The sequence below is a fragment of the Syzygium oleosum genome, unplaced genomic scaffold, assembly GCF_021117445.2.
Source record: "Syzygium oleosum isolate NSW1041296 unplaced genomic scaffold, Sole_v2.1 Sole_v2.12, whole genome shotgun sequence".
Taxonomy (NCBI): domain Eukaryota; kingdom Viridiplantae; phylum Streptophyta; class Magnoliopsida; order Myrtales; family Myrtaceae; genus Syzygium; species Syzygium oleosum.
In genome coordinates, this window is record NW_026607496.1 from 8310290 (window position 1) to 8336742 (window position 26453).

At 39.8% G+C, this 26453-nt stretch overlaps 2 protein-coding genes across 3 annotated transcripts in view; both read right to left on the reverse strand.

The window, feature by feature from the left end:
* LOC115674216 (glutathione S-transferase L3-like) overlaps window positions 1-26453 on the reverse strand; it is a 54981-nt gene that overhangs the window by 5354 nt on the left and 23174 nt on the right. The window lies entirely within an intron of this gene.
* Window positions 17375-20426, reverse strand: LOC115674214 (glutathione S-transferase L3-like). 2 transcript variants are annotated; one of them, XM_030596560.2, is made up of 10 exons: window positions 20150-20426; window positions 19958-20032; window positions 19767-19827; window positions 19547-19633; window positions 19053-19151; window positions 18872-18974; window positions 18722-18798; window positions 18376-18483; window positions 17702-17782; window positions 17375-17581 (listed from the first exon to the last, which is right to left on the reverse strand). In XM_030596560.2, exons 1-10 carry the CDS (start codon window positions 20161-20163, stop codon window positions 17570-17572), a joined length of 717 nt encoding a protein of 238 aa, XP_030452420.1. In that variant the 5' UTR covers window positions 20164-20426; the 3' UTR covers window positions 17375-17569. The 2 variants fall into 2 exon arrangements, with proteins under 2 accessions (XP_030452420.1, XP_056172317.1); XM_056316342.1 differs by having other exon boundaries at window positions 17375-17782.

The window sequence follows — 26453 nt, forward strand, 5'->3', positions numbered from 1 at the left end:
TCAGCCATTTATCCTGTCTGGTTTTTATTCTTATCCCATTCCCTACCGCCAACATAACCAAGGGTGTTATGGAGTCTCTTCTGCCAACCCTACGACTGGTGTTGTCCCTTTTCTACTCGCCAGAAGTCTCTATGTGGAAAGTAGAGACCTTTGAAAACTTGACTCCATCGGGAAAATGGGTTGTTGCTTAGTCGCTAGGCCTGCTTAGCTAACATTGCTTCGTTGAAATCGAACAATTCTTTGGATCCCATACCTCCTTTACCTTACTGGTCTTTAAAATCTCCTACCTCTTCCACTGAACTCTAGGTTTGGCCTCGTTAGTTTTTCACCAGAAATGTGCTATTTTCTGCTCAATCGCCTTACACACTGATAGAAGGAGTTTGAAGATAGACATGGTACATTGCGGAAGAACTTTCACCACCGTTTTAATCATGATTTTTTTCCCCACTTTGGACATCAATTTCTCCTTCCAACCTTCCGGCTTGGTACTAACTTGTCCCAATATCTAGGCAAACATCTGTTTTTTTATACTCCCCAATCCGATGGAATCCCAAGATATCTCCTATCTTACCAATAATAGGTACTCTTAGCTCCCTCGCCATATTCTCTTACGAGTTTTGAGGGCAGTCTCTACTAAAGAAAGTCCCAGATTTTTTCAAATTGATGGCTTGTCTAGAGGCTACGCAATATTGGTTCAGAATTGATACTAACTTTTGACATTCCAGAAGTTTCCCATCGAGAAAAATATGGAGTCATCCGTGAAAAGTAAATGAGAAAAGGTAGGGCACCACCTATTTAGTTTTATTCCCCTAATGTTGCCATTATCAACTGTCATCCGCATGAGTGAGGATAAAACGTTGGCTACCAAAATGAATAGGTAGGGGGATAGAGGGTCCCCTTGCCTAATTCCTCGGGAAGGCTTAAAATATTTGAGAGGCTCTCCATTAAATTTAACACTGAACGGCGGTAATGATACATTGCATTATCCAACCTACCCATCTTTCATCAAAGCCACTTTTAATCAAACATGCCTCCAAGAAGCTCCAATCTACATGATTGTATGTTTTCTTCATATCTAACTTCATGAGTGGTTGAAACTTCTTTTCTTCTTTTTCTATTTCTAATTTGATGTAACACCTCCCAAACAACAAAGATGTTATCCTGAATTTGTTTTCCTCCAACAAACGCACTCTATTTCGTAGCCATAAGCTCCGGCAACAAAGGTTTGAATCTGTTTGCCAACACTTTAGAAATGATTTTATAGCCAAAACTGCACAAACTAATAGGGCGATATTGACCTAATCTCTCAGCGTTTGGGACCTTTGGGATTAGAGAAATAAGTGCTTTGTTTAACTCTGGCTGGAAAGACCCAGCTCTGAAAAATTCATTCACCTCCTTTAAAACATCTATGTTAACCTCTTCCTAATTCTATTGATAGAAAGGCCCACTAAGCTCACTGGCCCTGCTTTTTTTGAAGTGTCAAGATGGAAGGCTGCATTGTTCACTTCATCCAAAGTCACATCAATCAACAATAAAATATTCATCACCACTATTACCCTAGGACACTATTGAATAGGGAAAGCACTCAGGGGCCAATAGAATGGTACAGTTCTTGAAAAAATTGTACTATGGTTTCTTTAAGCTGGCTTCATTCTTCAATTCAAACATTTTCTGAAACTTTCAACATAGAAATTCTATTCCTTTGCCTTTGCTGAATAATCGTCACATGAAAGAATTTTGTATTTTTATCACCCCATTCCAGCCAGTTTATCCTCGATGGTAACCCCTAATACAATTCTCTCTACCTCCACATCGCTTCAATCTCCTCTCGTAGATTTTTTACTGTCTCTTTGTCGAAAGGTCCCATAGAAATGTTCATGTACTATTGAAGTTCTTATTTCAACATGTAAATCCTCTTGTGCCCATTCCTAAAAGTTTTCTTACTCCATTTGGACAAAGCGATAGACATAGTGTATAGTTTCCCAACTTAGTTGTTTTCAACCTGAATGGAAGATCCCCACACTTCCTTAGTAATTTTTTACATTCATCATTCTTGAGCTAAAATGCTTTGAACGTAAACTTTTTTTTCCCTTTACCAAGTCTCCTTGAAAAGACAAAAGGATAGAGCTATGATCGAACCCTACGAAATGGCCATTCCCAAAAGTTTTCTCACTTTCATCCTCTTGCCACTAGTCATTTCTTCACATTTTACATTCACATAATCCTTGAATTGCATATCAATTTTGAGGCCATCTTATCATCCCACAAAATGGCCAAACCTCCGGCAGTTCCCATAGGATTAACAACCATACCATTTTGAAACTATAGAATCACCTCTTGATTTTTAGTGTCCATCAAGAAAATCACAGTGGCTACATAACGAGTCACTAAGGCTTAAGGGTGTGCCCAACCATGGACAGTTCCAATATTGAAATATCATTTTTCATTTGGTGGCTTATTAGGGCTAGTCACCAAAACCCATCCAATAATTTCTTCAGTTATATGGACCGGTGTTTCAAGAAGTTTAGTCTCATTCAACCAAGCAGGAGCTGAGGAATTGGATTTGTAAGGACTGTACCTCCTCTATTTTTTAGTAAGGGGGTTTTGGGTTCCTTGCAACCCTTCTTTTTGTTTCCCTTCAGAGCTCGGCACGGCAGGCTGATCATGGATGCACTATCCTTGGGTAGGTCCCGGAAGCTATTGGGGCTAACAATAAAACCTAGAATGGGGGTTGTGTAGGTTGTGTAGTGATATAATAAACTTTTGCGGAATATCAAAAAATCACCCCTCATGATGAGGACAAATATGAGATAGCATGTGTGATATTAATAAGTAAATAGAGTGAAGTACGAGGATTACACAACGAATTACAGTAGTTTAGATTTATCCCAAGTCAACTTCCACTCTCAAACTAACAGCCTTAACAACGGCTAGATTCCACTAGTAATTAGTAGTGCAAGTCACAACTGGCTAGTGATGTTCCTTTCACTCAATAGATTACACTATCAGAACACACTCACTACACTTACACTTATATACTTGATTATCACCTATGAAGGTGCTAAACCAATATACATAGAAACACAAAATAAGATCAAATACGTTTTCTAACTTAGGTCGGACAGGCAGTATTTGATGTGTCTAACCCTCTATGCAGCTTCACTGCTCATTATATACATAAGTCTTCAATATATCCGTTGGAGACCTTCAAGGACACTTAGCTGGCCGTTTGAGAGTTGATGGAGACCTTTTAACAGCATTGGAACTACTTCTACAATCACTTCCTCTGACAGTTGCATGTTTTTCTTCAAATGGAGTTTGCTGCACTATCCTTAAGTAGACAAACTGTCGGCTACTTTTATGATTACTTTCTTGATTTTTCAATGATGAAGTCTAGTCTTGTAACGGCTATTTTGTGTACAATCAACAGTCTCATTTCAATGCATATCTCACCATCATAAAAGTTACTGCATCACTACCATAATCCAATGCACACCATCACCGGTGCTGATTATGAGTGATCTTGTTGACAATCTTTAGTAACGACATCGCCATTTGACCGTGACAATAGGATCAATGATCTTCCTATCTTCATCAGTACCAAGAATCTCCAAGAACACTAGCTTGACCGGTGCTTCCAAGTTATCATGAGATACCACTCACATGGTACTTGTTCTCCTAAATGTTAGAGCCTAATTTCTCATTCTGGTTGACATAAGAGGAACATTGTTGACACTTTCACAAACTAAACCATCTGCATATGTCATAGTAAACATTAGTACCAAAGATAGTTTTGGAATCATCAATATTCCACATGGATGTTTCCCAATAATTTCCCCTTTTATTATAACGACAAAACTATCCTGCAGATGTGAGATACGTAGATAATGATAAGTTTGTAGTAAAAGTAAAGGATTTATGTTTGATAGTATATTAATCAATTTCAGCATAACATGCGAGTCTCTAGTATTTTCATTGAGCATAGCGAGACTAAGGTGATGAGAATTCTTTTGATGTTAGACAAGCATTGAGAGATAATATATCATCAAAGAATTTTAACTATATATGAGTGAATCTTTGTGAGAGTTGTAACCGCGCAAGTAAAAATAACCCATTTGTGTAGTGCATATTTCATATCTATCACTCAGTCTATCTTCTCTCAAGATTGTCATCAAATAAAACTCACAGTCATCACATTGCATAATATCATATCTCATAATTCTCCCCATCTTTGTCATAATCAAAATGAAAAAATAGTAAGATATAACAATGAGCATGAAATTCATTCATTATAGCAGTTGAGAGTTCGAGACATCCAAAAAACAAAATGAAATGAGCATTGAGTATGTCAATTCCTATAGGGTCTAGGAACGACACGATCTTTTCTTGGTTGAGGGAGGAGTTCTTGTAGTAGGAGCTAAGTATTGTAAAAAAGAGCGAACAAGATTATAGCATTGAAGGCTGAGAATAGAATGCTCCTAACAAACGAGGTATTTACTAAGCAAGTTGACTTTGTTATGAACACTTGTGATAGCCTCGAGGAACCTAAAGTTGGATGGCTTATCCTTCGGGGTTGGTCTATATATAGGCTCCCCCTGAGATGAAGATCTCTTTGGTCGAGGGCGAGGAGCTGAAGGTCTTGATGGTGCCATTGGTGCTATAGCTTTTCCACGTCTTGCTCTTTCCACACCTTTTTTAATTCTTTCTTTTAAGACTTCAGCGACCTTCTCATTATTGCCATGGCCGATGTGAACTACCTTATTTCTTGAGTTTACCCATCCTTCGGGTGTCAAACACAGCATCATCTTTTTCAAAGTTTCTTTGCCAATTTTCACAATAGCCAGCATGTCAGCTTTTAAGTCATCTTTGATATGGATGCCTTGAGAACGCAGAATGAGAGAGATGAGAGCTCAATAGGGTAACTTGCCTGACTTTCTCTTGGTGGATTGGTCTATGTGCAGTATGATTAGATGAGCGAGGGAGAAGTTGAAGCCATTCATAATAGCCCACAACAGTCATGATTTATAGCGAGAGACATCACTGGTCAGTTGGACTTGGGAGAGAGGCACAAAATGATGATCTTGTAGATCAGATTTACGTTAAGAGGTAGCACACTCAGTGAGATCTTATTGCGATAAATAGGCTTGGTGCTCTCCATTATGAATGAGTAAGTTTCGTGGAGCTAACACGAATGCGTTTAAACTGGGTGGCAGGATGATGTAGGAGCTCAGCAAGAGATTCAGCAGTGGCAGTGAAATCATGTTTCTCATAGGTAAAAGTGAAACTGTCTTGAGTAGGAACGCAAAGGTTGGAGTAGAAATTTGCAACAACATACGGATAAACTTCTTCTTGAAGGGTGCAGAAGAAATTTAAGGAGAGATGAGCTTTTCCAGAAAATTGAAATCAACACAACGATTGCAATTGATTCATGAGAGAGAATAGACAGGAAATGATTCGAGTGAGCATCAGAGAGAAATATCATCAAAATTCAAAAGGATGTTTTCCCAACAAGGCACAGTAGCTTGCATCTGTTGAAATTTGGCTGGAATCCTTGTCAACGACGGCTTTGCAAGATCTTTCCGTCATCCTCAGCTACACAAACGGAGTTCAAAGCTTTTACTGAACGTAGGTTCCTTCTTTCGAGAAAGTACGAAGTATTTGTTTTAGAGTCAGATAGTTTAGTTCCACTTAAAGCTTTAGAGTGCTCAAATCACTTAGCATCGGAAGCATGCGCTCTTATCTCAGAGGGTCTTGAGCTATTGTCTCAGTTCTCTTCCTTGCGCATAGCCCATTGTTAATGTGAAGCAAATTATGTAGCTGACTAGGCAGCAAGCCTAGCAATAAAAGACCCTCTCTCTCGACAAGGTCTTTTCCCCTTCCCAAGTGCTTATGGACTTACTTTGTAATGAAGCACTTTGAATGGTCCCCGACGTATCTCTTAGAAATAAATAAATTCAGTTTTTGACCCCCAAAAATATGCAAAGCGATGCAAAAGTATCAAATTCCATTAGAGACATAATCGAACTCAACTTTTGCAACAAAGTTAGCCATCTCAATACAGAACTCGTGTCCATCAATCTCAAGGGATTTTGGTTGAATGGTAAAATAATTTGGGACTTTCCATCTCGAGATGCATGAGTTCAGATTCAATTTCTACTCTACGAGACTACTTGAGGCCATTGTCATTAAGAAGTAATTCGCTGTTAGATCTTTAATCCCGACATTAAAGGTTTGCCTTTAATCGGACCGAAGAGGTGGATGTAGTCTAGTATGTGAAAACTTACCAAGGAAATCACCGAACCACTATACCACAAAAAAGAAAAGTCACTTCCTTCACTCGACATTGTGTTGGAATATATATTAGAGATATAAAGATTAATTCACATGTGGTTTACTACTTGTATTAGATGCTTGCATTTGTCTTTTTCTTTTACTTTTTTTCACTCACACTATGTTTGTCAAGAAGGTTAAGGAAAAAAGAGAAAGAATACTAAAAACACGCCCATATTTGGATGGAGAGAAAGAGACGGAGAGAAATGATCACGTTTAGTTAGGAGAAATTATAACATATAGTTCTATTCAATTTTATGTACATTCAATATCTCCAAATATTCTAACCAACAAAAGAAATATCTCCAAATAAGGACTTTAGAGAGATTTGAGTATTATCTTTCTTGCTTAAACCCTTATTTATAGGGGTTAATACCACGAAAAACCATAAACTGGTACACATGTGACAAACTTTCCAAAAACTAATTTTTTGGTCGCTAAAAACTCCAGACTGGTACACTTGTGACAAATTTACCTCAAAATATTTTTTTGACCATAAAAAACCCCAAACTGGTTTATTTGTGATAAATCTACTCTCCGTTAGTTTCTGTTAAATTAAATAAATACCATAAAAAAATCACAAACTGGTACACATGTGACAAAGAGAGGTAACACCCCAAATTAGTACATCCATCAACTATCACGTGTCATCGAACTCAGTAATTTGATGATAAAATTTAATGGAAACTAACGAATAGTAAATTTATCACAAGTGTACTAGTTTAGGATTTTTTATTATCAAAAAATTAGTTTTGGGTAAATTTGTCACAAACATACTAGTTTGGGGTTTCTCTTGGTATTAACCCTACTTATAAATAGATAAAAGAGTATTTATATAATAAAATATTTTTTTCCTTTCTTTACTCTCGCTAGCATCCAAACAAAATTAAAAATCAATTCTCCTTTCTCTTTTTCTTATCATAATTGTCTATGTCTGTTTTTTTTAATCACTTTATGCAAACTTAGTTTTAAAGATAATTATCATATTTGGTCGATCAATCATATAAATCAGTCTATGAACATTTATCTTTCCCTTTGATTTCCTAATCAGTTTTGTTCTCCTTTTTTTCTTTGCATACTATCAGATCCACACATCACATCTTCTCTCAGGTCAAGATACACCTAATCTAGGCCATTTTGTCATCTTCTTCTTCCAAAATCTTTGCCTGGTCAAGGTTGCTAAGTCCATCCATACATTAGGTCAATGATGGCTTGCCTCTTTGCACAAGACATTTCCTTCAATAAAAAAACTTGAAAAAAATGCAATGTTAAGGTGATAAATGATGAAATGAAAGCATTCTATAAAGGTTTTCGAAAAATCATAGTATAATTAGTCGCTTGTGGCTTGGATTGTCCTAATAGCCTGACATTCTCAAACTTTTCGGCTTCATTATGAATGGTCGTGGGTTTGATTTTTACCCTAAAAATTTAGATATAAGTAAGAGATCACGATGGTGGATTATCATAACAAATTTCATGTTATAATTTCCCTGAAATTCATTTTCGGGTTTAAAGTTTAAACAAGGGATAATTAGTGAAGGGGAACTTTATTTGATGTTAGCTCTAAGGTGTGCAAATCTTTTTCTAAAAGCTTGCTCTCAAGATACAAGTAGTACTTTAAAAAGTTCTCAAAGGAAAATATTTTTCTCAAGGAACCTTGCTAAACACTCTTAGACATATTAGTGATCCAATCATACTTTGACCGACAATTTATGTATATGTATTGTAATCAAGTCATGTCAAATTAAGTCTAACTTGGATATGGAGCATTTAGTAATCTTGTCGTAATTTTGAAACCAAAGCATAGACTTATTTCCTGTAAGTTACCCAATATGACATACTTAGCACGTCTAAGAAAAGAACTCTAGTGTATAAATGCGTTAAAAGTGTGTGTGTGTGTGTTTTTTTTTCGAAAGAAAAATGCAATTCATACATTAGAATAATGCTCGAGAGGTACATAGAAAGCTTTCAAGTCTAACAAATCCCAAATAACTGCATAACAAAGTAAAAGTCAGAAAGCAAATATCAAATCATAGTCCGCAGCTAGAAGCACACTCTCATCCCTCAAAAACAGATCTATCATCGTAAACGATCGGCGGTTGATCACCGGGTTCAAAGATGAGCACACGTCGAGATCTCCCACTCCATTTGCAGTGGCTTGGGTGCGCGTCTAGGTTCAATGTCCTCATCACCATCACCATACAGAGACACCGGTATCAAAATGTTGAAAGAACATGGATCAAATACCTACAAGGAGCTCTCAAATCTACATATAGATCTAGTTCGAGAGAGTAAAACCCCCAAAACTTGACCTAAATCTAAATTGGGATATTAGAGCAGCCTAATCTCGAAGAGGTTACGGAGTCACGTTATGACATCCTCTTTGGTGGCTATCGAGAGAGGTCCTCTTTCCCTTAGGGATGGCATTGCACAGAGGTAGCAGCTTCAAGGGAAAGGAGAGAAAACCCCAACCTAGGGAAAGAAAGGAGATGCATTAAAGCGTGTTTAAAAAAATGAACCTTAATCTCTTCACCAGATTTAACTCGTCGTCGGAATTGCAATGTGAAGATAGTTTGGGAATTTCTGGAAATTCGAAAGTTTAACGAGGCAAAGTTGAAAAAACAATTGAATTAACATTTTCGAAATGCTCAAAACTCAAAACTGGGTAGGATTTGTATTGGGCTATGCAGTCGCATCTCCCCAGAATAGACATCGCTTGCATTTGTCCAAGAGTGTTTTAGAGCCCCAAAGCCCATATGCAAATTGTTTCCAGACCACAGAAAAAAAAAGTTAGCAAAAAAATGAGTAAACCAAACAAGTTAATCCGAACATATCTCAATGGGCTTCGGATCTATCCTTTTTGTACATCGGGGGGCCCATGGGCCACACCCATTTACCGAAGAAGCCCTCGGTCCTCCCCCAAATTACACTTTCGCCACGCAACGGCCCCCCGAAACCCCCGAAAAAATATCTCCATATCAAAAGCACCATCACAAAAAAAAAACAAAAAAAGTGGAAAAATCGCGCTGCCTTCTTCAACCTCCCAACGCTTTGCCCTCGCCTGCTCTCTCTCTCTGTCTCTGTTTCGCGGCACAAGCACCAGACACTCCCTTCGATCCCTCTCTCTCTCTCTCTCTTCGCGGCAATGGCGAGCAAGGCCGTCATCAACCTCAACGAGAAGACCCCCCAGGAAGAGGGGGTCGACAACCCCGTCGAAACCCTAGATCCCGCCCGACGCCCGACCATTTAAGAAGCCCGATTATGCTGTGGGTAACAATCCCAGTGATATGGCTACCCAGTCCGAGACCTCAACCGTTCTGGCAGCAGAGCCAATCCATGGGGTAACATTGAAATTCTGCGGCACAATAGGAAGGATCAGCACCAAACCTTACTTTGGTGGCAACCATGAACAGGCTATTCAAGAAACATCAGAATAAGATGATAAATCACATAACAAGACCTATTTATGATGGGATCAGGTTGATGGTCGTCCATGCAATCAACAATGTCATATGCAGGCCCGAGACATTTAATTGGTCCATACCTATCCAACCGAACATGGCGACTTCTCGGTATGTTCCTCTAACTCTTAATCAATTGAACGGAGGAAATAATTTAGACTATGTGATCCCACCACCAGTGAAGATTTACAAAGGCCTGAAAATCATATTTTCCCTGAACCTAGGGGCGGGAAGGTAAAAAGTCTATCAACATATCTACCTTGAACCTAGAGGGCTAGAAAGGTTTCAAGTTGTAAATCTTGATCAAGTGGTTGAACTTGTATTACAACAATTAAGTGCCGACAGAGGAATGGTCAGGCTAGTATATAGGAAGTCACATCCTAATTGGGTTGACACTATACCTTACCCAAGAAAATTCAAAACTCCTGACTTCGCTATTTCACTGGCGATAATCACCGGTCGACCATAGAACACATTGGTCGATTTACTGCCCAATGTGAAGATGCAGGAACAAATGGATTACTAAGACTTAGGTTGTTCCCTTTGTCTTTATAAAAAACTCCCTTTATATATGAATTTATCTCCAAATTCAATCCATACTTGGGCTGAGATGGAAAGACAATTACATTCTCAATTTTATAGAACAATACCTAAAGTATCGATTGGTAATTTGGCCAGAATTTATTAATACGATAATGAATTAATTGATTAGTTTGTTGCTCGATTCAAGAGGGCTAGGAATAGATGCCTTACTTCACTCTGAGAGAAAGAATTCACAAATTTGGCTTTCAATAGATTGAAATTCAATTTTAGAGAAAAATTCGAAGGCCAAAATTTTACGGATGTATTCCAATTGGCAACGAGAGTATCTAAGTATGAGCAATTACTTAAGGACAGAGATAAAAGGCCACATGAAGACTTTATAAAAAATGTGTCTTTCGTGGAAAAAAATGAGCTATATGATGAATCTGATCAAGATAAAATTCGGCAAAGGAAAATCAAAGGCAAAAGTACACTATAAGTGCCATAACTTGTGTACGGCGATCACTTTGGTGCCATAGCTTTTTTTCGGATCACTTTGGTGCCAAGTCGGAGGAAAATCGATCACTTTAGTGACTCCGGCCAAAAAGCTGACTTGGCATTTTTATTTAAAAAAAGAGTGTGACGTGGATATTAGGGTAAACATTTGATGTCCACGTGGACGAGCAAAACGACGTCGCTCAGTCCACGTGGACAAGAAGGACGACGTCGTTCCATTTAGGACAGCAAACGACGTCGCTCAGTTCAAAGGTCTTAGCATCGCATCGCTCGTCACACCTGCTCTGTCTCCCTCGTCCAGTCGTCGTCGCCTGTCGCTCGTCACTCGTGGCGCCCTCATTTCGTCGCCATCACCGTCGCCGTCGCCGTCACCGTCGCCATCGCCGTCTCTTGCCTTCCCCTCGCGGTCGGTCGGCGTCGCTCCCTCATCCCGTGGACTGAGCATCACTCGTCCCGTCGGCGTCGGTCCCGTCTCCGTGGCAAATTACGAAGGTCGGTCTTCAAATAAGGGCCGTTAATTTCTATTTTGCTGAATTGATCGACACATTGTGCTTCATTGTCCTATGTTTCACTCAATTAATTGGTAGATTAGGGCTGCCTTCGGGAAATTAGGGTTTGAAGTAGGAAATTAGGGCTCGAACTTGGGAAATTGGGGCTCGAACTTGAAATTAGGTCTTGAACTTCTGAAATTAAAGCTTGAACTTCATAAATTATGGCTAGTTGTTCGGATATTAGGGCTTGAAGTGGATTCGGTTGTGTTGGTGCCGGGCTGAGTATATGCGATAGACTGTGGTCCATGTGGGGACCTCTGTCATTGTCACCCATGTGGTCTGATGGTGGCTTTTTCAATCTTGTCGACCATGTAGGGGACCTGCTGGTCTAGCAGTTGAAAAAGATGCAGCTGGAGCAGTTCAAGAAGAAGCAGCTCTAGCTGTTGAAGAAGATGCAGCTCAAGCAGTTCAAGAAGAAGCAGCTCCAGTTGTTGAAGAAGATGCAGCTCCAGCAGTTCAAGAAGAAGCAGCTCCAGCTATTGAATAACCTGCATCTTCATAAGAATAACCTGCAGTTCGTACAGTTCGAAAGAGTCAAAGAATTATGAATCAATTCGAAGTTGAGGTGATTGTTAGTTTTTTGTGAAATTAGGGAGGTTTACCGTATTGGCTAATAGGAGGTTGATTTTTTGTAGTCCTGGAATGTTATTGACAAATGGGATGTTGTGTGTAATGACTAAATTCGATGTTTACCGTGGTTAAGGTGGTTGTGATTTCCATATTTTTGCACACGTGTTTGTTCTATTTTAGTATAGTACTGGTGTAGTGGGGTGCTTGCAAGTTGCATCAGTAAGTTAATATTCAAAGAAACTTACTGATGCAGTTGGTGGGGAGGGTGGGAATTGGTGCTGCTAGTGCTGGTTTTTTGTGCTATTTTCAGGTGCAATATGGTGCTTGCACCAGCTGCTGATTTTGTGCTGTTTGGGAGTGCAGTATGGTGTTTGCACTAGCTGCTGATTTTGTACTATTTGGGAGTATAGTATGGTAGCTGCTGATTTTGTCATATTTGGGAGTGCAATATAGTGCTTGCGCCAGCACGCCAGCACGTGCTGGTGCAAGCATTTTGAACCTATTTTTTAATATGGTTTGGGGGTTGTTTGGTGCTGGTGATTGAATATGGTTTGGGGGCTGTTTGAACCAGTTTATGAGTATGGTTTGGGGCGATTTGGTGCTAGTGAGCAGTGCTAGTACAGTTACTGCTTTGATTTTGGAATGATCTGGTTTAAAGATTGGTTTGTTGGAACAAAAGTCTTCATTTTTCAAAGAAACACACGGCATTACACTTAAGTGATCAACTTTCGGCCACAATTGGCACTTAAGTGATCACTTTTGAACCACGACTGGAACTTCAGTGATCACTTTTGAACCACGACCGGCACTTAAGTGATCACTTTTGAACCATGACTAGAACTTAAGTGATCACTTTTGAACCACGACTGGCACTTAAGTGATCACGATTAGAAACATTTGGCACTAAAATGTCAACTGCTGAACTTGTGACGACTTCATAATTTACTGCTACGCAGAGTTGCAACACCTCATTTTTCAGTAGTGAGCCTTACTCCATAATATGCAACCATCTAACCAGATGAAAAAAAATACAACAAATGAGCAAGTGAATATGCAGCAAATGAGCAAGTGCAGCAAATGAGCAAAAATATGAAGCAAATGAGGAAGTGCAGCAAATGACAGCAAATGAGCAAAAATATGCTGCCAATGAGGAAGTGCAGCAATGATAGCAAATGAGCAAAAATATGCAGTAAAATATGCTGCAAATGAGAAAGTGTAGCAAATGACAACAAATGAGCAAAAATATGCTGCAAATGAGGTAGTGCAGCAAATGACAACAAATGAGCAAAAATATGCTGCAAATGAGGAAGTGCAGCAAAAGACAGCAAATGAGCAAAAATATGCAACAAAATATGCTACCAATGAGGCAAAACTACATCAAAATATGCAGCAACAAAATACTAAGCAACTCAACATTGAGAACCAATAAATTCCAACCTTCCATTTGTCATAGATTGCAGCAAACCTCTTGTTACATACATAAATTGCAGCAAACTAATAACACAACCGTAGCTACAAATTGCCAAATACACGTACATAGTACAAGCCTATCTTAAATTATGGTAGACTAAGAAACTTTTGTTCATAACTGACATTACATTTGACCATAAAATAGGCTATGAAAAATATCAATAACACAATCAACAATTGATAAAACTTTCTTTCGATTTTCATCCTTCGAACTTCCTTCTTCAAATGGTTGGCCAGAGATGCTACAGCCTTCATTTCAGCTTGCAATGAGTTGACATCGTCCAACTCGTCCACCTCATCCATTAATGCAGGTAGAGGTTGATGTCGAGCTTCAAGTAGCTTCACTATCACCTCTATTGCTCGATCTGAAAATTTCGCATCAACCCACTTGAAGAATTTGCACTGCGAGCCTTCTTTATACCTGGCGCATCCATGGAATCTTCTCCCGGGGTTCAATCGAGTCCAAGATGTTCTTCTTGGACTCGGTAATCCACAATAGCAGAAGAACCGACCTTCTTCTTCACTTCGTTCAAACGAATTTGAGCCGCTAGTGAAGCTCCTGCCATCCATTTGCAACCTTTGGCTGTCAATTTCGGGGAAAACAAGGAAATAATATGGCCGGTTAGGGTTTGCAATTGGGGAATATGTCCAATTAGCCGATTTAAGGTTCCTATATTGGGGGGAGAAAGGTTGAACGACGTCGTTTTCGCTATAAGGGCTGACTGGACTCTCCGGCTAGCCATCTCAGCATCGAATATTAATAAAAAAGAGCCACATCATATTTCCGGCGTGCCATGTCAGCATTGGCACTCAAGTGATCGTTTTTCAAAAAAGTTGACACCAAAGTGATCCGAAAAAAAAGTTATGGCACTAAAGTGATCGCCGTACACAAGTTATGGCACTTATAGTGTACTTTTGCCGAAAATCAAATTTGCCGATGACAAGGGGGCACATGATCACTCTTGGTTATGTAAAATCATTCGATTCTTTTAAAAGGGGGCATTTGTTTGCACAAAAAAATGACCAACTTTTGGTTATTATCGACATGTGAGCAAAGTTTGGTAATTTATGAACTTGATTATCAGCAACTTAATGAATCGACAGCCTGAAGGAATTGACAAGAAGTGGAGTCGATAATCTCGGATGGCAGCCGTCGAAGAAGTACCGTCAATGTGGTGATATAAAGAAACTATCAAGATAATGGAGTAAAAAAACACCATCTAGATAGTGGAGTCGAAGAACTGTCAAGGCAGTGGAATCAATGTAATCGTCAAAATGTAACCATGTTGGTAACCTCCCTTTGTAACATCCATTGATAACCGTCGATTATAGACTTTAATTAGCTACATTCTATTCTTCGAAGGCCCCCATTCACAAACAAACAACCATGTTATCTTTCAATCCTTGCACTTTAGTTATAGTTTCCAGACTTGTGTTGTTGATAAAATTCTGGCATGTTTATTAGCTATAGATTCCAAATTCGTGTCGTTGATTAAATTATGACGTGTATCTTTATTGTACACCTCGGGTGCCTCTTCGTTGATTAAATTCTAGTATTGCATATTTACATTCTCAAGCTTTGTCGTCAATTAAATTTAGAATAGTTTGTGTTCGTTTGGTTCCATTTGAAGTGATTGTGTTCTCAGGCTCTATCGTCGATTAAATTTTAGCACAATTTGTGTACGTTCAATTCTGTTTGAAGTGAAGTTATCGATTCTCTTGTTTAACTATGATATTTCTTATTCGGAATTGCCACAGGACTCGTCTCCTCTAACGATTTTCGGTGAAAGATATTTGTTGTGGAGTTGAATTCCGCAAAACAACCGCATGCCTTAAATTTACGAAGACCAACCTCTTTCTCCCCGCTCTTCACCTTCTTGCCCTCTACAATACTCGAGCAAGGGTTGGCGACTCCCGACACTCATGCCAACCAGCTATTACCATCACCAAATTTCTTATATCTGACTTTATCTTTTCTTGGGTAGGAATTAAATACATGATACGATAAATTTTATCTTATCATGAATTTTATCCCGATTACCAAATGTGGCCTAAGAGGCAAAGGAGAGAAAGGGAGAGTATGCTTATAGGGCACCTGGCGAAAATTTGTGCTTGGACTGTTCGTTAAATCCAAAAAATGACTATATATAATGGTAGAGACGAATCAGGCATAAATAAGACCTAAGCCATTTGAGCTAGGCACTAATATTTGATAAATGGCTTCGACAATTATATGTGCCGTGTAATTTAACTGTAAATTGTGCCATCCATCAACCTGATGATCCACTCGGTTAATTGTATTGTGTAGTTGATTATGTAGTGAAATCACCATTAGATGAGCGTTACCTAGCGAGCAGTTAATCCCGCTCAAAAGAAATTATTCTTTGCAAGGAAAATGATGTCATTATGGATTGGCATTTGTCCATTCCTGTGTTTGTAGTAGGGATAATGACACAAATGGTCCATGAACTTTTAATTTGTTCAATATGGTCCATGAACTTTAACTCAGTGTACAATGTGGTCCCGAACTACTTAATTTTTTCAATGTGGTTTCTAGACTTTTGATACATATTCAATGTAGTCCCTGAACTATATGAAAATGTTCAATACCGTCCTTTCATTTTTCCAAAATCAAGGACAATATTGAATATTTTCATATAGTCCAAGAACTATTGATCATGTACCAAGCGTTCATGGATCACATTGAACAAATTGAAAGTTCAGGGATCACATTACGCATTAGGTTAAAGTTCAGGAACCACATTGAATAAATTAGAAGTTGAGGGACCACATTGCACATTGGATTAAAGTTCATGGACCATTTATGTCATTTTCCTTTTATAGTAAAAGAAAAATGGTGTTATCTAATTTTTAAGGGTTAATGCCACGAAAAACCCCAAACTGATATACTTATGACAAATTTACCACAAACTATTTTTTTGACCACAAAAAACCCCAAACTGGTACATCTGTGACAATTTTACCCTAACTAATTTTTTGACCACCAAAAACCCTAAATCGGTACACCTGTGACAAATTTACCCTCCGTTAGTTTCCATTAAATTTTACTGTCAAATTGCTAAGTTTAATGACACGTGGTAATTGACAGGTGTACCGGTTTGAGGTTTTACCCCTCTGTTTGTCACAAGTTTACCAATTTGTGATTTTTTGTGATATTAATCCGATTTAACGGACACTAATGGAGGGTAAATTTATCACAAATGTACCAGTTTGGGATTTCTAGTGGTCAAAAATTAGTTTGGGATAAAATTATTATATTTGTACCAGTTTGGGATTTTTGGTGATCAAAAATATAGTTCGGGATAAATTTGTCACAGGGTACCAATTTGAGGTTTTTTGTGGTAAAAAAAATAGTTCGAGGTACCCACCCATCGGTGGCCGCGTTGGTTTGCGCTTAGTTCCTTTCACGAGAGGTCTTGGATTCAAAACTCGCCCATCGATGATTTAAGTAGGGGATCGTGGCGGTGGGATGCTGCGCTAGCCCCCCTCGAGGACTAGTCGGGCATCACCGCTGGTTTGAGCCCTAGCTTGCCGGCCGCGCGGTCACCTCGATTATAAAAAAAAAAATAGTTTGAGGTAAAATTATTATATATGTACCAGTTTGAGATTTTTCGTAGTATTAATCCAATTTTTAATTGTAACTTAAGCATACTCGTATTATGCGTCCGATTCTAAATTCTTGATTTGAATATTAAAACTAATGGTAAATGTCATGTGTAAGGAAAAGGTTAGATTTATATATACCCAGCGTAGTCTGATTAAATCCCTTTACTAAAATAGCTAAAAAAAAAGAGAACTATAACATCACGTAGAAGGCAATAATTGTTTCAGTGGAACTGACGTGATCAGGATAGTCTAGCAGCTTTCATGAGGGGGAAAGTCGGGGGAAAACGACAGGAACATCAATGCGAAGGCAGAACGAAACGCAAAGGATTCGAAAATGAACTTTTTTATTCAAGAAATTTCATGTAGCATCACGATACCAATTTCAAGCTACAAAAGAGGTATCGCCGCATCTAGAGCGGATACGCAATACAACTAGCCTTAGAGAAACATCAAAAGATGGGGTATATCAACTATACTCCCCTTATTCCCTTCATACAGAGGGTACAATATTCATGACTCCAGCTACTGCTGAGCCTGCATTTGAAGGAAAGACTGATTAGCGACCAGAAGCAAACTGGCTGGGGCCGAGAGGGGAAAGAACGTTGTTCAGAAAGGATCGTGACATCTAGTTTGAGTCTGGGTTAGAAGCATTACACCGAAGCGCATCTTGCAGAATTCGACAAATTCTTTTGGATCGGTCTTTGTCTGCTTGTAAGCATCGATCTCGTTCATTTCCTGCACGGGATGAAGTAGAAGGAAAGATCAATGCGTCATATGGTCTCGAGCAAGGATAAAATTGTGTAGAGCTGCTGAATTTGTAACTCATAAAGACATGACTTGACATTGCCCAAGTAGTATAAGCACACTTGATCAAAAGGTTTGTCCGTAAAACTGATTGGTCTCTAAAGGGAAATCATGTTTTCCTTTCAAGAGATGATGCATTTGCATAGAAAATATGGTCACCGCAACCAGTGGATGATCTGAAGGTCGGTGGAGACTGACTCTCTCATTCTATATACGACTCTACAAGAAAACTGGAGACTATTAAGAAAATCCAACTAGCATGTTTGATGACTTCAGATAATGATCGCCTCATGGCAGGTTGGGATCTCCCCATAGACATGCTCCCATGCTATAATAGTTCCCCAAGGCCAAAGTCTAGCCTGGACACTATCCAGATACCGTTCATCATTGATTCACCATTTCACTCCGAATCAATCTTGGAATTTAGTTGTCTTTTTTTCGTGGGAAGAAAGAGTTTTGTCGAAAATAGAAGAGAAATGGTGCTTAAATTAAGCATTGGCCAGAGGCTAGATTCCCTCCCGTACCTCAATCCATGCTGCTAGTTTAGGTCTGCCGGCAGTGATGTCATATTTCCATACTTCAGATAAGTAACTCTGGAATCTTTCAACAAATGGGATGTAGGCAATGTCCACCTGAAATCACAAAATTAGACCCTAAATAATAGTCAACCACAACAAGTACATATCAATAATCACCTATCAGGCGAAATTTCTTGCTGCAAGATATAGGTTTGCACATCATACGGATTTCATCAATCAACGGATCTATTGTTTTTTTTTTTGGTAAGGTCCCCGGATCTATTGTTTAACCATACTAGAAATAGAAAAACCACTGATGAGCCCCTGAGCAAATGCGAGAATGCCAACATACCCCACTGAATTGTCCCAGAAAGAATGGTCCATCCTCAAATTTGCCAAGAGAATTCTCCAAGTGATCAAAAGCAGAAGCTGATGCAGAAGACAGAGTTCACTTATGGTGATAGAGATACCTGTCATCAAAGAAAGCGCTTAGAGAACTTACCACATTCTTTCCGTCCTTCTCCCTCGAATGAAGTGAAGACTAACTGCACGAATTCATCAACATAAGACCACAGTTCCTCACCAAACTTCCTCTTTTCAGGATCCTACATAACAAAGGTCGGCCAGTTAGTTACGAGCAAGCCACAGAATCAAGAAATGCACATTTGCTATCCAGTGCTCACATCAGGGAAAAGAGAAGGCCCTTCGAAGTTGCTGTCGACGTATTTCATGAGGTCTAGGCTCTCTCCAATGATTTTCCCATTGTGCTCCAACGCCGGAACCTGATCACAAGTTACAACAGAAGAAAAGCAATACGTACCCATCAAATCAACAATGGCTAAAACTTACCGATTTCTTTTAACTAAAAGGTCAAAAAGGCCAAATAAACCAAGTGGTGAGCCAATTGATTCCCTAAAGCTAACATCAACCACCATAAGAGTCAAAATTTTCTATAATAAACATAAAAAAATCGAGCCAAGCTCAGTTTTGGAATACATGCATACTAATGACACAAAGATCCGAAATCCTGCGGTCACTCTCTTGGAATCCTAAATCATAATCAATTTGGGCTATGGCAATCAGTTTCAAGCGGCGAATCTAAGGCCACTAATCTGAAAACACACAAAGAATTAAAACAACCAGGACGGGCACTAAAGACAAGCGAAAGAAGAATCACCTTATTCATGGGGTAGACTTTCTCCTTGTACCAAGCAGGCCTGTCTTGAAGATTAAGAGGAACCAACTTAATCTTGTCCTGCAGTCCCTGCAGCTCACAAATATAATCCCAATTCAGAAACTAGTCGCGGGCCGAATCAAAATGAACTGAAGGGCATATATAAAGACAAATCACGCATGGTTTTTGCTAAATTGCACCCGATCACAGAAAATGAACTCACCTTGTAGTTCCTCGTCATCCAGACGCGATGAGCAAATGGGCATGCGTAAGAGGTGTACAACCTTCAGGAAATTTGGAGAAAACAAACATAAGCTGACCATAAGACAATCCCTTGCTTACCAATCTCATCAGTAATCACACCAAATCAACTCGAACGAGACGCTTAAAGGGAAAAAAGAAGAAGAATCGAACCTCGTTGTTCCATCGAAAAGAGGAGGTTGCTCGGCGCCGGAGCTCAACGGAGGAGGCAAGTTCTCAACCGCGGCACTGCGAGAGGATCGAAACGACAAATTCAAGCAAGGGATCGTCAAAAAAAAGAACAACAACGGCTCGAATTTCGCAGGAAAGACAGAGCGAAAGCGCAAGATCGCGAGAGATTCTTACGGAGGAGCAGCCATCGCGCGTGCGTTGCGTCGTGTTTGTCTGCGTCGGTGTCGATTTCGACGGGAGCGAGAATGGCGTCCAAGTGCGAAGCTATCTAAAGAGCGAGGAGTGTGTTGAAGGGTTGAGGTAGCGATGTCGCGACCGGTGACGAAGTGAGAGTGATGACGTGATCGCTTCGTCGGATTTGTCTGGTTGGTGGCTGAGGAGAGTGCAAATCTTGCAGGTCCCCGTGAAGTTCTAGTTGGTTCTCCCGAGATGGAGAAGGTCTGGAAATATGGTGCTTGCAGAGTGCGGCTAAAGTTCTGACCAAAAGATGAAGTATGGCTAAAGTGACTGCTCGTGATAAGATCGGGCATTGATCGGATATTGACGCGTGCTTGGACGAGTGATTTCAGAGATAGAGTTTATGGATTACGTGTATGGATGGGCGTGTATTTGGGGATGTATGTTGATGGGTAAAATGCAAACGCAACATAGATTACAATCACCGTCAATAGATATAAAGGACGCATGCACCAACCAAGGATGGAGATCGCAATTGATGAAATTCACCATCAAGGCTTATATGACAAGCCACCCTCCAAGGATACAAGAGTTCAGGATAGGAGAAACTCACTACCAAGTCCTAAAGGAAAATCACACAAGTCGAGGATAAAATGATTCTTGGCTCACTACTAGGATAAAGAAACCGGAATAGGAGTTATCCATACTCCAAAGATATTTGCTCACACAAAGGAAAATATAATGTATTCAATATTCATCAAAGGCTAGTCTGCATTACAATGAACGACTCCTATATTTATGGAGGAACTAAGACATAGGAAATAGACAACTATTAAAAGGCATAGAAACTAGAAAGCATTTAAAGTCTTAGGAGTTTTGACTCTTGAAACTTACATGCGATTAAGACTCATGAAGTCCTAGGAACTTAGAAATGCATTGATGACATATAGAAATTATGAAGTGCAATATAGACTCTTCAGCCTTGCAGTTTATTTTCTAGAATTCATCCACCAACCTTGACCAGAAAATAATCAACTCAATAAATAAGCAAATGTCGTAGGAAATTGCTCGGAACAACCTCCCATCGATATGTTGTTTTTTTTTTTTTTTGATAACTCAGGAACCCCCCGCACGGCCGACAGCCGGAGGGGTAAACCTGGGGTGACGCTAGCGCAGGACCCACCACCACGGCGCCACACTTAAGAATCCCTAACGACTACGCTGGGGTTCGAACTCTGATCCCTTCGTGGGGGGACTAGAGCGCAAGCCAACGCAGCCGATGCGGGCGGTGGTTCCCATCGATATGTTGTTGATCGGCATCGAAATCAGTAATTAATCTTGGTGAAACAATACTAAATTAGCTAAGTTCTTGGTAGTTATCAGTGTCATCAGACTAGAACCATCGAAGCAAACTGTGACCAAAATCAGTTTTGACGTGGATGAACATCGATTGTGCTGGGCTCGTTGATGGAATTAAGTTGGAACTTAAGGAATGTTCCATAGAATTGTTTGCTCCCACATCAGATGTGACCACTGCTGATCACTTCGTATGATTTCAAATCGAGGTCGAGTTACTTGAGCATTTTGTCGAGTTGAGCTCGAGCTCACTATTGTTTAGCTTGAAGGGTCTGCAAGTCTTAACAGAGCTTCCATCTCTATCAAAGTAGAAATGCTCATTAATTATAGAAGTCGATAGGTGAATTTCACATGCTATATAATGTAGCCAGATAGCGTGACTGCGAAGGAAAACATTTGAGCTTATCGAGTTCGAGATCAGGTCGCATTAGTAATTTGATTGCAATCGAGTCGAGCTTGAATATTGAGATAATCTATTTGGGTCGAGATCGAATAATGTTTGAATTGAGTTTTCGAGAATCAAGTATGTTGGTCGAGTAGAGCTCCAGCTTGACATTGTGTCAACTCGATTTGGCTAGATCATACCTTTATTATGATACTCTAGAGCAATCAGAACCATCCTAGGGACTAAACGTAACTTGAACGTCATGTCAACTCGATTTACAGCACACACTACTTAGTAATTTACATATTTAATCAAATGCGTAAGTGAATAATTTTCACTTATATATTTTCTCGATTTCTACATTTTAGTGCAAACTGATATGAATCGGGCTTAGGACCACGTATTAATACATGACCAATAAGATAATATAGTGATCTATCAAGGCCGAAGCTGTAACATCCACGTTTCGGACCCCGGATCGACGAAGGGAAATGGACAGGGAATTGGTACATGGACCGATCGCAAATAGGCCATGTATTGTTGCAGTGGATCGGGAAAGGCCATGGAGCAGTCATGGACCAAGCCCCGTGCCAGGCCATGGACCATCCATGTGCCGGTCAGGATTGGCCATGTGCTCAACCTTGTCCTGGCCATAGACTAGTTCCGCGCCTATCCAGTACAAGCCCCTCACTCGTGCAGGCCATGTCGTGCGCCCGACTTAGTGCCTGTGCAGGCCTGGCACAGCGCCTGTCCAGCCTGGCATTTTGCCCGGTCAGACTTAGCCGAATAGGCCTTGCACTTGGTCATTCCAGATTTTGGTCCGATCGTGTTTAGGCACTATTTAGCCCTGAACCTTGGTCCGAATTAGATGGTCGATCGTGTATGATCACGTAAACCCTTGAATACCTTGATTTGTTTACAAAATGCGAGGTAAGATTTTAGAAGCCTAGTGCCTGTCACGACCTAAAAAAATTGGGTTTTCGATTTTAGGTTAATGGATTACTAGATCAATTAAATTAACTAACCTAGCTCGAGTTCTCCCAAACTCTACCAAATTGCAACTTAGGTCCAATCATGAACATGCAAATATTTTCAATAGGAGTCGCCACTAATCATTTAAGGTAGGTTGATTAGAAACCTAAATAAAATAGCGGGAGTACTATTTTATTTCTGCGAACCAGAATTATAGATTCGGGGACTTGGTTACGCTAGATTCCCTAACGCCCTTTCGGTACCAATTTCAAGAGAAATACTCAATTGGACAATTTTGATAAATCCTGATTTAGAGTTCAAAGGTGCAGAAATTTTCTTTTTTGATTTTTTATTTATTTAAATGAAAGCTAACCTATATGTAATGACGTGCAAAAATTGACATGTGATTAATGCAACCTAACATGCAAACTATATGTCATGTGACGACATGATCTATTTCTAATGACGGGCATATTATTTTTTTTTGTATTTTTTCTTTAATGAAATTCGGAATTAAAAATGCCAATTATCTAAACATGCAATTTTAAACTAAAGAAATTAACATATTCTAGAGTAATCTTTTTGGCATTTTTTTTTTTCAAAATTCGAAATTAAAATCAAGTAAAAAAATATAACCGCTAAATCTTTCGAATTAAGTTTCGATCTGAAGCCTGACAGATCGATCCTAAAATTCGAAATACCCGCTATAGAAATAACTCTATCTAAAGCCTGATAGATAGATTTATTTCCATGTGTGCGGTTGCGGATTAGGAAATTTTCCTAAACGATCACATCTTGAAAAATATTAGATATCTTAAATATCTTGGATATATTCAAAAGATTTTGAAAATTCTAAATTCTATCCAAATTTGAAAAGTAATAGATATCCAAGATTTCAAAAAAGGAAATAAAATCCTAATTGAAATAATGCTTATTATCCAAATATGCAAAATTAGATATCAATAAGCACAAATTAGGCAACCAAATATTTGAATCAAATCGAGATATGATAATTACCTGATTTGCAGATTTCTTTCCTAATTTGAATCTGTAGCGGATCGAGATTACAGATCGGCGGTGCGTCGGAAGCGGCGGCGTGACGTCAGGAACAGTGGCGGCTAGCGATGGTGACACGACGGGAACGGCGACGCGGCGGGCGTTTCCGGGCAGCGGCCAACAGGCGGGGACGGGCGACTCTCCGGTGGCTTTGCAGCGAACAGCGGTAGCACAGGCGGTGGGCTAACGGCGGTACAGGCGGCTCCGACTGGCGAGCGGCGGTGCAGGGCAGCTCTTCGGCGGCTGTGCAGCGAGCAGCAGCGACACAGGCGGGCGGAGCAGGGACATCCAGGCGGCGGTGGCACCGGCGCGGTGGTGGTGTGCGACGAGGCAGAGGCAGGCAGGCGTGCAGCGGCGGTGCGGCGGGCGGTCTCCTTCTCTCTCTCTCTCACTCTTCTCAAAATTCTCTCGTATGTCTCTCTAAAAATCCGATCTCAAAAATTATCAGAGTCCCCCCTCTTTTGCCTTTTTGTTTTCCCTCTTCCTCTCTGTGGCCATATTTTCTGTTTGTCGTGAATTATGATTTGTGTCCTCCAAAGAAGAGCCCCCCCAGATTATAAATATATATTTATAGTGTAAACCTAGGTCAATTAGCCGGGCTTTCTAGTCCTAATGGGCTTAGGTTTATGCTTTAATTTAACTCTAAGTGGGCTGAATTAATTTGGGCTTTTCTTTAATTAAGCATAATGGGCTAATTTAAGCTCAAATTAAGACAACCAAGCCCTTTTGTGTGTGATTTTCGGCCCATGCTTTCCAAGTGAGCCGAGTCTCGTTCGATGCCCGAGCTCGATTTGCGTGATGAATTTTAAGTTCGCTCACCACCGCCGATCCGATGCGAAATGTAGTTAATCTATATGAACCTAAACTTTATGCTATGCGATTTGTAATATTTTTGTTCAGGGATTAAAATTTAATCCCTAATTTTCTATGCAATTAATCACTAAATGATGCGCCGAAATTTAGGTGTCAACAGTGCCCAATAGAAAGGTAACCCGTTGGCTTAGGCAATTTGTGCCAAGAGTTTAGTGTTCTTGGAAGACTAGAAGCAAGTCACATGCCTAAGATTTAATGAGCAAGAAGACAAATTGACTTGGTCCAAAGTCAAGTCAATGAACACCTTCCTTTATAAGTTAACCCAATAATAAAGGTTTCTTGCTAGAAAATCAATAATTAGGGATAAGTTTAGGTGTCCCACCCCAATAATGGAATTTGTCTTGCATGAACCAATAATTGTGGAACCCAGAGAGTAATTCACGCCCAAGGAGGATTTTAGGGACTAGAAGACAAATTGATAACTTCTTTTGTAAGTTGTCTAATAATTGAACTTAGATACCAATAATGGACACCAAGTCAATAAGTGAGGTATCTTGAGGAAGACACCAATAATTTGTGTCTTGGGGACCAAGACAATGATATGCATGCCCAAGCTAAGAAGAGAGAGGGACCAAAGACATATCTTGAAGTCACCATGAGGATCTTAGACTTCATGGCTTTCTTGACAACTTAGAGACCAAGTTAGGCAATAAATGACCTTAAATGACTTAGTAGGTATAATGACCCTAGAGTGGAGACTTGAAGGCCAAGTTTGGGAATGAATGGCCTTAATTGAAAGCTTGAAGAAGAAGATTAATTGTGATCAAAGACTTTCAAAACCATCCTCATGTTTGCTTTAATTCTTGGAAAATGACAAAATAGAATACTCTAGAAGAAGAAAGCTTGTCTTGGTGAGCAAGTATTGGATAGGATCAAATTCAAAACCAATTATTACACAAAATCTAAGCACTAATGAGGGAGGGTGAGTCAACTAACGTAGGTGTCTCCTACATCATTATACTTCATTAATGCTAGGATGATTCATGCATTAGGTGACAGAAGGAAGATTTAGTCATAATGGCTCAAGATTTGCCTTGGGGAAGAAGTTGATGATTCATGACCAAGTGTGCCAATGAGAAATGCACACCTTAGCTTCATGATTTTCTTAATGGCATAGGCATGCTACCTCTCCCCTTTAGATTTGCCACCTCTTCTTGTTAGGCTTGCCACTCATTCACTAAGCTAGCCAACTTACCAAGATAGGCTTGCCACTTCAAGAATTTCTATTGGTCTAATTGGCAAAGCAATGATGAGGTTGAAGCCTATAAATAGAGGAGCCCCCTCTTGGCTCACCATTCCACTTTCATCACTCATTTCCTTTTCCTCTCTCCCTCACGCTTTCACTCTCTCTTGGCCGCCCTCTCTTTCTCGACCACACCTTTGCCGAGCCCGTGCTCGTGCCACGCCGTGTCCTTGCTGTGCCCTTGCCGCTCGGCTCACCACTAGGCCACCATCGGCCATCATCCTTGGAGGGTAGTAAGTAGACTTACTAAATCTTGGCTAGGGTGTCGTGTTACGTTGTTGGACGAGTCATGTTCTTGTTGTGATTGCGTGAATTCCGTTGATTGTGAAAGCTTGATATAGCTTACCACGCATGTTTATGCATTTTGTAAGGTTTACTCATGTATTTAGTATGATGCTTATTGGCATGGTCGCACG

Coding starts and splice junctions, on each gene's coding strand:
- LOC115674214 (XM_056316342.1), bottom strand. Junction 18,975..19,052: donor GGCCTTCTCTTTTCCCTGAT/GTGAGCACTGGA, acceptor TTTGTTATGTAG/GATCCTGAAAAGAGGAAGTT. Junction 17,783..18,375: donor AACTAGCAGCATGGATTGAG/GTACGGGAGGGA, acceptor CATCCCGTGCAG/GAAATGAACGAGATCGATGC.